The sequence below is a fragment of the Protopterus annectens genome, chromosome 8.part0 (assembly GCF_019279795.1).
Source record: "Protopterus annectens isolate FY-2018-M chromosome 8.part0, PAN1.0, whole genome shotgun sequence".
NCBI lineage: Eukaryota > Metazoa > Chordata > Ceratodontiformes > Protopteridae > Protopterus > Protopterus annectens.
In genome coordinates, this window is record NC_056741.1 from 1,367,646,682 (window position 1) to 1,367,662,800 (window position 16,119).

A 16,119-nucleotide genomic window follows, 5' to 3' on the forward strand; every position below is an offset into this window, starting at 1 on the left:
GAGACACCATAGCCCAACTTGTAATGTGACAATATGAACTCTATTTGGCTGAGTAGTGTCGGTTCCACATTAACAACCCAATAGATGAGCAGTGTACAAACCTCTCAACTGTCCCTGATTTTGACTGAAATTTTAGCTCTGCCCCTCTTAATCCCTCCTAAAACTGGTGACTTTTGGAGGAAAGTTGGTGAGTTAAACTTAATGAATAATGACAATAATTAAGAGTTGTAGATTTCTTTTACCTCACAAAATGTACTTTAATTCATATGCTGTGATTCTGTGAATGTCTCAAGTTAATAGCACAAATATTTTAAAAGTGTCCCTGATGGTCCCTGATTTTTTCTGGCTTTGTCCCTGATTCTGTTGAAATGTATCCCTGATTGGTTGAGGGGTATGGCAGTGTAACATTATGATTGAAAATATGCACAAAGACAGGAGTGGCTCAAAGAAAAATTACTAATGCCGATAAAGGAGTAGAGATTTGCAAAATAGTTTACTTTTGAATTTGAGAAGATGATAGTAAGTTAAAAAATGCATCAGTTATATGCATAATGCGAGTGATACTTAATTTCCCAAAATATAGAGTAGCCACTCTCCCAAAAAAATAAGTGTTTCAATGCATGGCATGCACTGCAGAATACTGTGAGTTTTCAGTACATTCTTTTACTGTGCCAGTATCATGGAGTCAGATTTCCAAATTACTGTTTCGCTGTAATTTAAGAAAATATGGAGCCGAGTAGAATGTCAGTAAATTACAGAAACTGCATGTCACAAGACAGCTGTTCCTCAGAAAGAAATGGGAAAGCAAAAATAAGTTACATAAAAATGTGTTGTAGACATAATTAGGAGTAAATCAAAAGTCACTATTAATAAAACACATTGAAATAATCAAGAATTTTCTGAAACGTACTTTGGAAAAATTAAATTGAAATTGTTTAAATAAATAAATCTTTCTGCTGCTGGCAAACTATTTACATAAATAATTCTTACTGCAGGCAGAGGGGAAGACATTTAGATTGGAATTCCCTTCCTTTGTATTCTAGCTATCAGTTGCAATTACAGTTTTAATGCCTGTGCAGTAGTGTGGGGGGAGGGACTGTCAATTCAGGTCTACCAAAGAACACTGGGAACGAAAGCTTCCAGTTTAGCTACTTCTCTGCCTGCAACTGGATAACTTCGAAGTATAGTGTAAAGCAAGCCCTAAGCAAAACATAAATGAAGGTGATTAGCAACAGAAAAGAAGCAGCCCTGTTACAGAAGGAATACAAACTGACAGTGAGTCACACATTTCCCATTATATGTCAATGGCATGGGAATTCACAGTTACTTCCTTATGTCTGGCATGAGTCATAGAAAAAAGACTTGAAATGCTTTATGGGAAAGAGAAAGGGTTGAAGGAGAAGAAGATCACATTGAGATATCAAGCCCGATCGATAGCCATGTTGTGGTAAACATGCTAAAATTACATATAAAGCACTTAGAGTGATTTTGAGGTGTTAAAATAGGTCTGGAAACAAAGATTGACTGAAAAAAAAACATATTTTTTAGTTCTAGGGTGGCATTTTCCTTTAAACAAAAAAAAACATGAACCTAAAAGTACCAGTTCTAATGCTCATAATGATCCATTAATAAATTGTATAATGCAATACAATATAATGTAATTTTTTTTTTTAATACAGCTACTGTATCTACAGCATTGATGGAGGCAAGTGTTCAACTCATTAACACCGACATGTGCAACAGTGCAAATATATACAGTGGTGCGATCACTGACAGAATGCTGTGCGCTGGCAAACTCTCCGGTGGGCTGGATTCCTGCCAGGTAGGGCATTATATCCATTATATCTGTGTATGTGTGCATGTGTCTGTCTGTCTCTCTCTGAAATGTATTATCTTGTGTGTGAGTGTGGCACTGAGTTGCTTAGACTGAAGCATTGTTCTGCTGGATGTTATAAGTTATGGAAGTGAGTAATGCCATCAGTATGGCTAAGACAAATGCACCGAAATGTGAACAATATAATGGTATCCAGTCTTAGTCTCTTTATGGTTAATGAATGAGGGCATTGTTAAGGACAAAAATAAAATTAACTCTGGTATTTGCACATTTTCTTTGCTTGTAAATAAAATGCTTCCTGAAAAGGGATCACAGGATTATGGCAACCACACCAATCAGTCTCCATTTTCGAAATAGAGAGTTTCTTCTAGAATCTGAAACACATTTTTCCATTCAGATTTTTTATCCCATCAACCAGTCATGTCGAGTAGTCTGATCCAGTCCCCCCTTTTCAAGAGGATTTAAACCACTGCAAGCTAAGAGTTTTATTATCTAATGAAGTCTATTTACAACAAAACCACCCGCACCTAAATAAACCGGATGATTTAAACTCACAGAAGGATCTCCGTGAATGCTTAGTCATTTTTGTTACCTTGTTACTTTTTGCTGTTCTAATTGCAGTCAAGAACACCTTGGTATTTGAGTTGAAGCTAGAAGTATAGCTCCAGGTCAATTGACTTAGTCTTGTACCACTGCTGGTACCACCAAGGGTCACAAAACCTTAAAGGCCCACCTTTCCCTGCTTATCTTTAAAGAAGCAAAAATCCACCTTCTATACTACTAATATACTAATATGTCTTTTAAAAAACTATTTTACAGTTGGTTGTGTCCTGTGGAATATACCGATGCTGCTTGTGGTTTTATTTACTATATGTATTAGCAAAGCTCAAATCATTATAGTTATCCTGCTAGTCTTAGCTAGTTTTATTTTGTTTCACACCCTTAACTACTGTTTTATCTGCTTCACAGACATTAAAACTATAGTCACAGTTCTCTGAAGCTGTTGTTAATGATGATTGTGACAAAGGGGGATACTGCTAGCACAGCTATCTAGAATTTTGTAAATAATTATATGTCATTTGTGAATATAAACATGATTTATATAAGATGCTTGTGTTGCAACTGTATTAGAACTGTATGTTGTGTATATCAAACTGGTCTGTACAGATGTGTGTTAGAAAGGTATTTTATGAAGTGCACATGCTTAAAATGTAACCACAATGTGCCCTGCTGGAAGACTACAGAAATGTGCATGCACTATTGTAACTGTTTAAATGTATATATTTTAATAGTGGAAAATGGAATACAGGAAGTTAACCAGAAAAATAGCTGAAATTAAATTTCTTTATAGGCTAGGCCGGAGACATAATGTCTGTGCTAAAATCTTCTTGTATTGCCTTTGGAGTGAACTAATTACTAGTTTTGAAATGTGAAGGAATGCAATTGTTTTATGACTTCCAGCATTTGCCAGAGATCTGAGGTCTATGTATTTTCACAGGTAGATGCTAAATACTGCCAGATTCCAGCAGTAGAGATTCCACCTGGGATAGAGTCAGATGACAAGAAATTATGTCATTCTGCAAGCTATCCCAGCAGTAATATTTCAGATATTCATTTAAAAAGTCTCATAGAGAGACAGAGCATTCTATATTCTGTATTCTGTCTTGGACCTGTCAAGAACCATTCAACACAGTATCTGCCTTGCTCTGTAAGTTTGTTTGTAGGGCATAGTAACTATCTTGGATATAGTTAGGAATATAGCAAAGCTTAGTTTAGATATTTTTCTTTATTTATTTGAGGATGTCCTGCAATGTTGTTTTAAATATTTCCCATGATTTTGAACTCTGACACTGTGAATATATACTTAGTATTTTCTTGTTGTTTTATTATTTATTATTAAATATATTTCAACTTTTCATTGTGGCTGATCTGTCTAGAGATATTTAAGTTCTCAGAATGCTTGCATATTTATTTGGTGACACTGTGTGGGCCACTCCTAACAGCCTTGCTCTAGGTCAAATTGCTATTTGTATTAATATTAACATTGCACAGTAAGATTGGACACCCTTTGTTAAGGGTCTTAAAGTAGCTGATAAGGAGTTGGCTGGTGTCAGTGATAACTACCTTATAGTCTGGGCAAAAGGAGGCATAGCTAATAAACCTGTGCCAGCCTTTCCCAGGTGTGTGTGTGTAAATCAAACTACAAAGAGTGTGTGTGTCAGCTACTTGGGCAAGGACATGAAGCACTGGTTGGACAGAGAGGGTGGTGGAGGTCTTAGCTTGGCTGCTCAGCTGAGATCGCAACTCTATAGCTATGACAGTGGGGAGTCTTACTGGGGATCCAGAGAAAAAGGTAGAAACCAGCCCCAGACTGACTGTAGTCTCTGTGTGCTCTTAAAGGGAATTGCACTTTGTTGCAGAGAGCTGCATCTGGAAATACTGTGTGCGTACCTGTCATCCTCCCAATGTACGTCCCTCAGTGGTGAGGACTGAGGCTCCTTGATTACCAGTCCAGTGAGGGATTATTACAATGATGGTGTCATTTTCTTGCCTCCTGTGCATATGCAGTGTGTACTGTGGTGCTTTGTCCAGAAAAGTGGCAATAGGTGTTGAGCAAGAGTTTGATAACATCACTTGGGATAAGTCAGTCCTTTATAATACTAACATTCAAAATGCTGTTTATCTAACAAGGCAAAAAGTATGCTATGCCCATTTCATTTTCCCCTTCATAACCCTGGCATATACTCTGGACCCTTCACAATAAACATTTCTCACAACTACTGCCCCACCTAGATAGTTTCAACTATCCACTGATATGCCCCATTAGTCTTGGGGTGGGCATTATGCAAGAGATGGGTTATCATCCACCACCATCAGTCTCAGGGTAAGTTCTCTTCATAACTGCATACTGAGTGGTTGTCTTGGGCATTTGCCAATGTCACTAACTGGCCTCAACTCATGACACTGTGTAGAGACCAAGGGACTGAAAAGGAGAGTATATATGTAATACGACCTCTGAAAAATATTGTACTGCACAATCATCTAGGGTGAAGAGTTGTAATCGTATAACCCCTTGCTAATATGAGGCAGCTGGTATACATGTGTGCAGTCCCACACACATTACTGGCCCTCAGTCTCCTAACCTCTCTTACCAAATCATGGCTTGTGGCTGCATTGTCTGGTATCCTGTCTTTGTACTGTTAGGCTGGTTTAACTAGACAACATTAGAGGCCTAGTACTGGTAGAAGTAAAAAATCTGTCTGAACATGAAGAAATCATGGTAGCTTCAGTGTTCCCATAACTGTTATTATTGACTAGTGTAATGCCCCAGTGCTGTGTCAGGATACATATTGCCCTGAACAATATACAAGACACTTATAAGAGGTACTTCTCACTTCAAGCATGCAGCCCATGTGTTCCTAACATTCCAACTCTTTTGTCTATGTTTGGCTACCGAATTAAAAAAAATGCAAACTGTGAAACAGTAGAAGCAAAACTGCGAAGAGAACAATCCTAGAAGTACAACAACGTTGAAAATAACTACATCAAATGGCCATAGTCAGCCAACATTGCACACACAACCAACCAAGGTGAGGGGCTGCGCTCCCACACTCCCCCAACTATATATACCAATTCCAAGATCACACTACACTAGGGAAAAGGGAAAATTTAAAAGGTTTCATTACACTTACCTACGCATTGCATTACTTTCTGATTGCTGGTCAACTCTGGCTATTCGATATATATATATATTTTTTTCAACATTGTTGTAGTTTGACAATTGTCCCATTTGCGGTTTTGCAGTTTGCATTTTTTCAAATTCAGTAGCTTAACAGGAACCTCTTTTATTAGGTAAGGTTACTTGCCTAACACTAAGTTGTGAATAGCCCAAAGAGTGGTAAATAAGAAATTCTATGCCTAGCCATTGGTGTCACCTCGAATTCAGATCCACCCAGTGACCATTCTGTTGCTCGTCTAGCAAGGACACAATAGATGAGACTTTGTGGGTTCTGTTCAAGCAGCAGATTGAGGCTTCATACTTTAACTTAAGTAAACTTATAAACAAACTAGCTAGTATTTTCATACATGTTCACTCCCTGGTTGCACTCTCAAAATGGCACTGAGTATAGCATGTGCTCGCTATTTATATATGCACGTTCAGTACTTTAAATGCTTCCTTAAGACATAGCACACACACTCTGTTCTTCATCCTCCATCTTTGAGAAATAAGTCATGCAATGTTAAAAACAGTAATTGGCATGCAATCAATGTAAATAATTCTTGGCCATGTGATTATATAGAACTAAATATATATAGAGAGAGTTAAGTCCAGGTCGCTGTGTATTTCATACTAGATCTGGAAGTAAGAAAAACTGTGTGACATAGAAATTGGAATCAGATTTAGTAAGTGGGACTATCTCTGTGGAATGTTCAACTTTCGGGACATCAGGAATATCATCAGGAATGGAAGTAGAAGTCAAGCCAAGTTCTGGAACAGGAATATTGTCTAGGTTGCTTTAAGATCTAGAGTCTGTATCACAGGAACAATGCTGCAATATTGATTCTGATACAGGGAGATGTCAGTGATTTATCCTGTACTCCACACCCTCTGATTCTATGAAACAGGATCTCTGCTCAGTACATATACCTGTAACTTGACCAATCTGGTCGAAACCTTTTGCCATTTGTATCTCTTTACTGTCTCTCCTTCTTTCAATGGACAAAGAAATCTACTCGATTTACCACAGCTGAACTTCTGGAAATAATGCTTTCTGAATAGTTGAGCTCTAATTGTCTTGTCGTTCTTAACTTTAGGCCTCAACAAACTGGAACTGATAGGCAATGTTGTTCTGGTTTGCCTAGGTAGAAGTCTTTGAGCAGGCGAGCCAAATATATCATCGCGGGGTATGTTTCTGAGATTAAGTAAACTCAAATAGACACTGGTATTGTCATGCTTTGACCTCTCAAGTAATTACTTTGCACTCTGCACTGCACATTCAACTAGACCATAGTAACATGTGCAGAGTCCCATTCTCTTGCAAATATCCAAAACAACTAACTAGTAAATTGGGTACCATTGTCAGAAATAACTTTGTGTGGACTACCATGGACTGAGAAATGATATTTCAGCTTAGTAATAACAGTAGTGGATGTTAGGTTAGGTAGTAAGTCAATCTCAAATCAGTTCAAATAAGGGACTACTAATAGCAAGTAATGCTGATTGTTACCCTCAAATATCGAATATGTCAGTGACTACTGTTGACCAAGGTACCTCAGGAACTTGACTTATCTGAGGTGGTTGTCTTTGCAAATGTGGTTTAGTACTTTTACACACTAAACAAGATGAAAATACTTTATCAGTGTCATCTGCTAGAGAAGGCCAAAATACTAGTCCTCTCACCCTTCTATTGGTAGATTCAGAACCTGGGTGACCACGATGCAAAATCTGGATATGTTCAAGATGTAAGGAAGAAAGAACAGCAATTTTAGGACCTTTGAAAATAATGCCATCTTCCATTAACACCTCATCTCTGTAAAGAAAATAAGGTTATTCCGTTGAATTTCTGGGCGATTTGGATACGGTATCAGCCAGATAAAGAAGTTTGCCTTTTGTGTACACCATTTTGAAGTTGTACTTTTGCAATTGAAACCATGAAACTTGGAACACACAAACACTGTTGCCAAAAGTTCTTTATTAATTTGAGCATACTGAATTTCAGTGTGGGTAAGAGTTCTTGATGCGTAGGCTACTGGTCTGCCTTCTTGAAGAATGACTACGCCAAGACCAAATTTTGAAGCATCACAGGAAAGGGTTACTGGCTTATTAACATCACAGTATCTTAATGTAGATGGAGTGGCAATTTTCCGCTTAAGGTCTTTCAAATGCTTTCTGGTGCTGTTCTAACCAAGACCATGTAACATTTTTGTGCATCAACTCTCTCAAAGGTGCTGCCAACTCACTGAAGTCTAGTATAAACTTGCCTAAATAGTTGACTATACAAAGAAAACGTTGTAGAGCTTGAACATTATCTGGTGCTGACATCTTGAGAATGGCTGTTTGTTTAGACTGGTCTGGTTGCAAGCCAGTACAAGTAAATAAATGACCTGCATATGTAACTTCTGGTAGTCTGAATTTGCACTTCAGAGGATTGAGCTTTAAGTTCACTTCACATGCTCTGTCTAGAACTGTCTTAAGGTTTCTGTCATGTTCTGTTTCACCATTGCCTCCAACCAATAAATCATCTATTATGGCACAAGGATAACCTGAACAAATTTGCTCCATTTCACGCTGAAAAGACTCCACTTGCAGAATTAATCCCAAATGGCATCCCCAGGAATCTATATCTGCCAAACAAGATACTGAAAGTAGTCAATAATGAGGATTTGCGATCAAGCATCATTTGCCAAAATTAACTTTTTGCATCCAATACAGAAAAAACAGTGGCATTCGGTATTAGAGCTGCGACCTCTTTGACTGTACGCATTGGATGATACAGTCTCTTCAATGCTTTGTTCAGATTTCTTAGGTCAGTACATATTCTGATTTCATCTGAGCCTTTTTTGTGAGCTGCTACCATGAATGACACCCATTTAGTTGGTTCTGTAACTGGACAAATTCCACCTTGCTGTACCATTTTATCCATCTGAGCTATGACTCTATCCTGCATGGCTATCTGAACTTTTCTTGCCAATCTGACCACTGGGCTGACCTCTGGGTCTAATTTCATAGAATACACAACTGGAGGTTTGCCCAACTTATCATTGAAAACATCAGCATACTCTGAGAAAATGGCTTCTGTGAAATTGGAAGTAGGAGATGTGCTTATCTGATGAACGTCTTTGGAAAAAGAAAGCAACTTCATTCTCAAACTATCTCTGAGACCCAGTAATGACTGTATAGGTCTTCAGACTACATAGAATAAGCTGTAATAGTTCTTGGCCAAATAACATGAAAGCACTACCTAGTCTTTGGTTTGAATTTCTCCATCTCCATAAGCAACAAGTTTCGCACAACTGGCCACAATGAGTTGCTCATTAGCTCTCACTTCAGCAAAAATATCTGCTGACTTAACATTACACTTTGAACCAGTGTCTACTCTGAGCTCAGTGGATTTACCATTGATCTGGACAGTACAAAACACTTTTCTTGTTAACAAATTCACTGCATCAGCTTTTTCACCAACTACTGATACACCATCTACGTAGAAAGTGGACTGCTGCAATTCTGCTTTATCAGTTTGCTTTCTTGAGTGACTTTTCATTATAACTGTGTAAGGTTTACTTGATTTGCAAAACCTTTGAAAATGATTCCATTTTCTACACTTGTGGCATTGCTGACCAAATGCTAAGCATTTCTCTCTTTTAAACTCATGACTGACACCACAGTTACGACAGTTAACAATAAGGTTGAACTTGGGTTTTGCTGACTCAGGCTTGTACTGCACTGAACCTAATGACAATGAACATGCACCTTTCTTCGAACTTGCTGGAAAACTACATGGTTTTCCTGGTGAACCAGCAGGGGCTGTGGCTACTGTGTGCTTAGGCCTGTTTCTGTTTGCCACGTGTTGCATGCTATTTACATGTACTCTAGAGCTTGTTGAAACCATATTCTTATCACTTTCAAACATGCTTGTGTGCATTTCTGTAACTTCATGGATTTGACAAATCTCTATAGCTCTATAGCTTTGCTCATTGTTAAATCACTGTCAGGAAGCAGTATGTTTCTCACTGCAGCACTATTAATACCACACACAAGCCTGTTCTTTATCAGCTCATCTTTTACATTACCAGACTTGACACATTTTAGCTTTGTTTCTCAGGTCAGTTATATAAGCTGCAAATGTTTCCCCTGGTTTCTGATCTCTTGTGTAAAACAAATGCCTCTCTAATGTTATATTTTTCTGGGGTTACACATCTCTCTGAATTTGCACTTCAAACACTCGGGGTCTTCCCTTGATTCAGCCTGACAGCAATATGACGGTTTTCACCTTCTTCATATACTGCTGGTGCATACACAAATGAACACTCTTTCTATGACCTCTGACCCAGCTAGGTTTAGCAAAATGAATGCCGTAGTGACTGCATCTTTGTCGGAATAAGCTGCCTGTATAAAAATATCATACTCTTGCTCAAATATTCTACAATACTTGTAACTATGTCCAGTAGCACAACAAGTCTCTGAATAACTGAACTTTGTGAAATAAGTCTCTCAGGCACTGTAACACTCTTGAAATCACCATACTTTAAGAAATCACATCTTATCAGTGTAAGAAACATTTCAAATACCTGCACTGTGCAAATGAACTCGGCATGAGAAGCTCAGAGTAAGAAACATTTCAAAGCAATTGCATTTTGCGAATAAACAGTACACAGCACACTGAAACTTCTCCAAAATGGTGGTACTTCACTAAGTAACCCTTTACAGTGCAAGACACACACTTTAATGGCGACACTTTGCGAATAGACACACCCAGCACAAGAAACTTTTCAAAATGGCTGTACTTTGACTGTACTTCACAAAACAGTTGCATTTTGCACACTAACAGACTCTTTGGAATAAATACACAGTAATAAACACACTGTAAGCACTTTTACACACTTTGAGATACTTCGAATAACCTTAGTTGTGCCCTGAATACAATATGAAGTCATAGTTATGCCAAACACTCACTTTGCCCAAAAACATGCAGTCACCTTGCTTTGTTTACACATATTTTGCACTTATTATATTTGTTTTGCTCATTTAATCTCTTTTCATGCCCAATGCTCTTTTCTTGTGCCCGTTTTACTCTAAACATGCCCATTTTGCTTTAAACATGCTTGTTTTGCAATTCTGAGGTAATTTCTGACCCATGAGCTTTTCTGACAATTTTTTATCAAATAACTTAATCTTAAACATTTTGCTTACTCAATAAACCTTTTGTGCCTTTCACTTGTTTAATAATGCGGTTTGAGCCCTTTTAATGCTCCGTTTCATCTTTTTTATAAAACAAACTGTGCACTTTTTCATTACCTTTGGTACATTTCTGGCTCCCTTTCATGCTTGTTTCTCTTAGTTTACCTTCACTTTTATCTCTGCACCTCATGGCTCTGAATATCAGTCTCCGGCATCTCTGTTCTGACTCCATGTCGCTCATCTAGTCAAGACACAATCGACGAGAATTCACGGGTTCTGTTCAAGTAGCTTTATTATGTACAAACACATCAGGATTGAGGCTTGATACTTTAACTTGGGTAAACGTATAAACAAACTAGCTATTACATTCATACATGTTCACTCTCTGGCTGCACTCTCAAAATGGCACTGAGTGCAGCACGTGCTCGCTATTTATATATGCACGTTCAGTCCTTGAAATGTTTCCTAAAGACACAGCTCGTACACACACACACACACACACACACACACACACACACACACACACACACACACTTTTCTACACATTCTGACTATAGCATAGTGCCACACAGGAGCTAGCCTATTCCCACTCATACCTGTCAACCTATTAGAGCAACAAATCTGGACAAAGCCATAAATAAAAGTGGGACAAGGATACAAAATAGGGACACTTTTTAAATAATGCTCTTACAAATCTAGAAAGTTGATAGAATAACAAGTTTTGCATTAGCATGAATTTTCTGAAAGATATGAAGTCTGAAACTAAAATATCTGTCATTATTTTCTAACTTCAGTCTTTAATGATTTACTACTAATTTGCCAGAAAACCACAATTTTATGAAAAATGGACCAAAAATATGAGGCCAAAATCTGGACATTCTCAGAAAATCTGTACAGTTGAAAGGTATGGTCACACTATCCTCCACTGAGTTCCTAGCAGGTCATTTTCAAACAATCCACACTACTGGGATTACCTGAAATGGTAGAAGCTGTTTAAAACTTCCTTACTGTCTGGGCTTCTCTAGAGATTAGCCTTATGCAGCCTTAACAGTTCAGGTTCGAGCATAAAATGGACATGTGAGGGTATAGCTTCATGTTTTGTTTGGACAGGAGCAGCAAACACCAACTAATACACACATTAATAAACCTGCTGCTATGTTGCTAACAATATTTGTACAATAGGATTTTTGTAGCTACTGTTACAGATGTGGTATCTGCTGCTAGCTTTGCTGCTTTTACTTTATTGTTATTCTTGCTTCTTGTACTACATTTCCTACTTCTGGTACTGTTATTCCTGTTCCTCGTACTACATTTCCTACTTCTGGTACTGTTATTCCTGTTCCTCGTACTACATTTCCTACTTCTGGTTCTGTTATTCCTGTTCCTCGTACATTTCCTACTTCTGGTACTGTTATTCCTGTTCCTCATACTACATTTCCTACTTCTGGTTCTTATTCCTGTTCCTCGTACTACATTTCCTACTTCTGGTACTGTTATTCCTGTTCCTCGTACTACATTTCCTACTTCTGGTTCTGTTATTCCTGTTCCTCGTACTACATTTCCTACTTCTGGTACTGTTATTCCTGTTCCTCGTACTACATTTCCTACTTCTGGTACTGTTATTCCTGTTCCTCGTACTACATTTCCTACTTCTGGTTCTGTTATTCCTGTTCCTCGTACTACATTTCCTACTTCTGGTACTGTTATTCCTGTTCCTCGTACTACATTTCCTACTTCTGGTACTGTTATTCATACTCCTCGTACTACATTTCCTACTTCTGGTACTGTTATTCATACTCCTTCTACTACATTTCCTACTTCTGGTACTGTTATTCCTGTTCCTTGGACTACATTTCCTACTTCTGGTACTGTTATTCATACACCTCCTACTACATTTCCTACTTCTGGTACTGTTATTCATACTCCTTCTACTACATTTCCTACTTCTGGTACTGTTACTCATACTCCTCCTATACTTCCTATTAATATTATTGTAGTGCATGGAATACTGTGGTTATGCTCCAGTATTCAGAAAATGACAAATCAGTTAAGTTCTAGAGTGGCGTGACATCAACGTTTAATAAATATTAAGCACCCCCTGCTGAGGTTGTTAAGGCTTAGTCCAATATTCAGCAATAAAATCTTCCAGTACAGATCAGTAAACCGCAACAGCAGAAAAAAAAAGATTTGGTTCTGCCTGCTGTCCATTCCAATACGGTGACCCTTCCTCTTACAAACTAAGAAAGTTACTAGAATAACAGGATGTGTGTTCACCTGTATTTTCTGAAGGATACAATGACTGAAACCTAAATATATATCACTATTTAGTGTCTTCAGTTCTCCGTGATTTCTCTTAAAACCACAGACTTTGAGGAACAGATTAAAGGAGGCAAAAATCTGGACAGTTTACCAGAATGATAATAAGAGTGAAAATGCAAGGAAACTGTTTGCTACTCTGCCTTTCTGACCGCCCTCATAAAGTGACTAAGCACTTTACAACTTTAAAAGACAGCAAAACACTTTTTCCTTTGTTTTTTTTTTTTAACCATAACTAATAGTTCATGGAGAAGATAAAGCTCTATGCACTACAAACAATTATGATCGGATCACTGATTGTGACCCTAAACCATGTGATGTCCTTACATTCACTGCTGCAGTATTCATTATAAGTGGGATTCCCTGCAGTGAAGCCCACCATCTGGTCATTTTATCAAAGTCTACCTTTGCTTTAAAGTATGCTGAACATCAATTACACACTCCTTGCATAGCGCAGGGCTTAAAGGTGACATTCAGGCATACTAAACTCAGAACTTCCTTGCCTCCAGTATGAACACTGTCTTTAACTGTTGGTCTGTTACCATCAACAGTTTTTGCAGTTTTTCTGTTGGTTGGCTTTCCAGTGATTATTCCTGTTTGCTATAGTCCTCACCATTGCAGATAAGTACCCAGTTGGGTTTTTTGTTCTTTTTTATTTATTTATTTATTTTTTATTGTTTTGTGCTGTTTGGGATTAATGTCATCCAGGAAAGGTAAATGTCAGTGTGGGAGACTGATTCCCCATAAAGACCGTCATGATAAGTGTCTTTTTTGCTTAGGTGCTGTAAGCTACCACACGTCTTGTTCAGTTTGTCGGGCATTTGTCCCTAAAACTCTTAATAGTAGGCTTTCTTCCCTTTCATTGTATCTTGAGAACCAGTGTCTAAAGATACCATGGATGGATCTTCTTTCCCCTAGGGTCAGCCTTCAGGGAATAAGATGGTGCATAATGTAAGACTGGAATCTTCCCCTGTCCAGCCTCTTCCAGGAGTTTCTCCTGAGGTTATTACTAACTGGGAGGCTTGCCCAGTTGTTTTGTCAGATTCTTCTACCGCATCTGGGTTGGAGGCCAGTGAGGATCTGGCAGGCAGTATATTTGAGGCTTTGCAGCTGTCCAGTTTGGGCATTCAGGGGAAACCACAGTTGACTGTTTCCGAGGGGTCTAGAGGGGTTCCGCAGTTTCTTTTTAGGGAAGAGGTTCCTACTACAGTTGTGGAATGCCGTCTTGAGTCTGGGCCTTCTCAGGTTTCTAGGACGGATGTCGCCTTAAAAAAGAAACAGAAAACTAATCATGTTTCTTCTGCTCCTAGAGATCCACAAAGTGAGTGGAGAGGTTGTTTAGTGCTTTACTGTCATTTAGGCCTCCTCAAGGGGTTTTGGTTCCTGCTCCTTCTTGGTCCTCTTCTTCCCCTTAATAGCCCAGATTATTGAATTCTTCTGAGGAAGAGTTGGATTCTGATGATGACTCCCTTGCTTATTCTACCCATATTCCTTCTCCTTTAGACTATGGGTCTGAGGAAGAGGATTCTCATACTCTAGATAATCCTTCTGAGGAAATTTTCTTTGGGGACACAATCTCTAGGATGATGAAATTTTTTAAGTGAGATTGTACCCAGGTTTCAGATACCCATAAGAGCTAGTATGAGTTACTACAGATGGTATCTCCTAAACCTGCAGCCATCCCTTCTGTCTTGGCTGCTTTATTGGATGTTTTTTCTAATGCCTCTAAAGCGTCAGATTCTTTGCCACCTGCTCCCAAGAAGTCTGATGGGTTTTATAGGGTGTCTGAAGACTGTTCCTTTTTGTTTAAATGTCCCGCTGCTGACCCCTCAGTGGTGTCTGTATCCTCTGATAAGCCGTCTCAATTGCTTCCTTTGTCCAGATTACTGCCTTCTGACAAGGACAGTAGAACCATGGATAGACTGGGTAAGAAGGTTTATACTTCGGCTACCCTAGCTTTTAGAGCTATTAATTATCAGACCCATATTTCTAGGTATGTCTTGGCTCTTCTTTCTCAGGCCTGTCAGTTTCTTTCTGATCTTCCAGACTCTGAGAGTAAATCTTCTGCTCTTTCCTTGCTTAGGACTTCTCTCAGGTAGTTTGTCATCCTATCAAATGTAGTTATGATGCAGCGGATGCCTCTTCTAGGGCTGCTGCTTTTGGTTCAGTTCTGAGGAGATATTCTTGGCTTAGGCCTCAACCTTTGCCCAATGATATTAAGGCTAAGTTGATGGATGCTTCTTTGTTTCTCGTGCGCCTAACTTTCAGTGAAACTACCCTTCTAAGCCAGTCTTTGCTTGTAGGCAAGTCACCCTCCTTCTAAAGGTAAAAAGGATAGTATACGGACTCCTCTTGCTAAGGCCAGTCAGACTACAGGGATTCTTAAGCCTTCCTTTCCTGACAAACTGATGCTGTCTGACTATCCACCTGTTCCCAGCTGCATTCCTCTTTCTCTTCACTTTTCTCTTTCAGTCCCTGTTTGGCTCCGAATCATCCAGGACTCTCTGGTTCTGTCAGTCATTCGGCAGGGGTACTTCATGGTCTGGATTTCCTGCCCTCCTTTTATGGGCATTCCTCAGCCTCCTTCAGAACAACTTCCTTTTTTCCCAGAGATTCTTTGAGGCCTCTTGTCTCAGGGTACTATTCAAGAGGTGCCTGTGTCCCAAAGGGGGAATGGGTTTTATTCAAGAATGTTTCTAGTGCCCAGAAAAGAAGGTACTTGGGGACCTATTCTAGCTCTCTCCCATCTCAACACTTTTCTGAAGGTGCCTTCCTTTTGGATGTTGTCCCTTCAGTTCATTTTTTCTCTCTCTTGCTCCCTCAGGCCTTTCTGGTGTCTCTGGACCTCAAGGATGCTTATCTCCATATTCTGATCCATTCTCTTTTCAGGAGATTTTTGCATTTCTGTGTTGCTTCCTGGCATTTTCAGTTCTGTGCTTTGCCCTTTGACCTTATTATTGCCCCAAGGGTATTCACCAAATGCCTTGCTCCTGTTATTGCCTTTTGCAGGCTTAAAGGGATCCAAACCTTTCCTAATATGGATAACCTGCTAATTCGGGCATCTTCTCCA

At 38.9% G+C, this 16,119-nt stretch overlaps 1 protein-coding gene across 2 annotated transcripts in view; it reads left to right on the top strand.

Moving 5' to 3' along the window:
- Positions 1-16,119, top strand: part of LOC122809435 (transmembrane protease serine 13-like) — a 548,009-nt gene that overhangs the window by 503,899 nt on the left and 27,991 nt on the right. For both annotated transcript variants that reach the window (XM_044080945.1, XM_044080946.1), the window contains one exon: positions 1,680-1,822. In XM_044080945.1, coding sequence (XP_043936880.1) covers positions 1,680-1,822 — 143 coding nt within the window. The remainder of the gene's footprint in view (positions 1-1,679; positions 1,823-16,119) is intronic.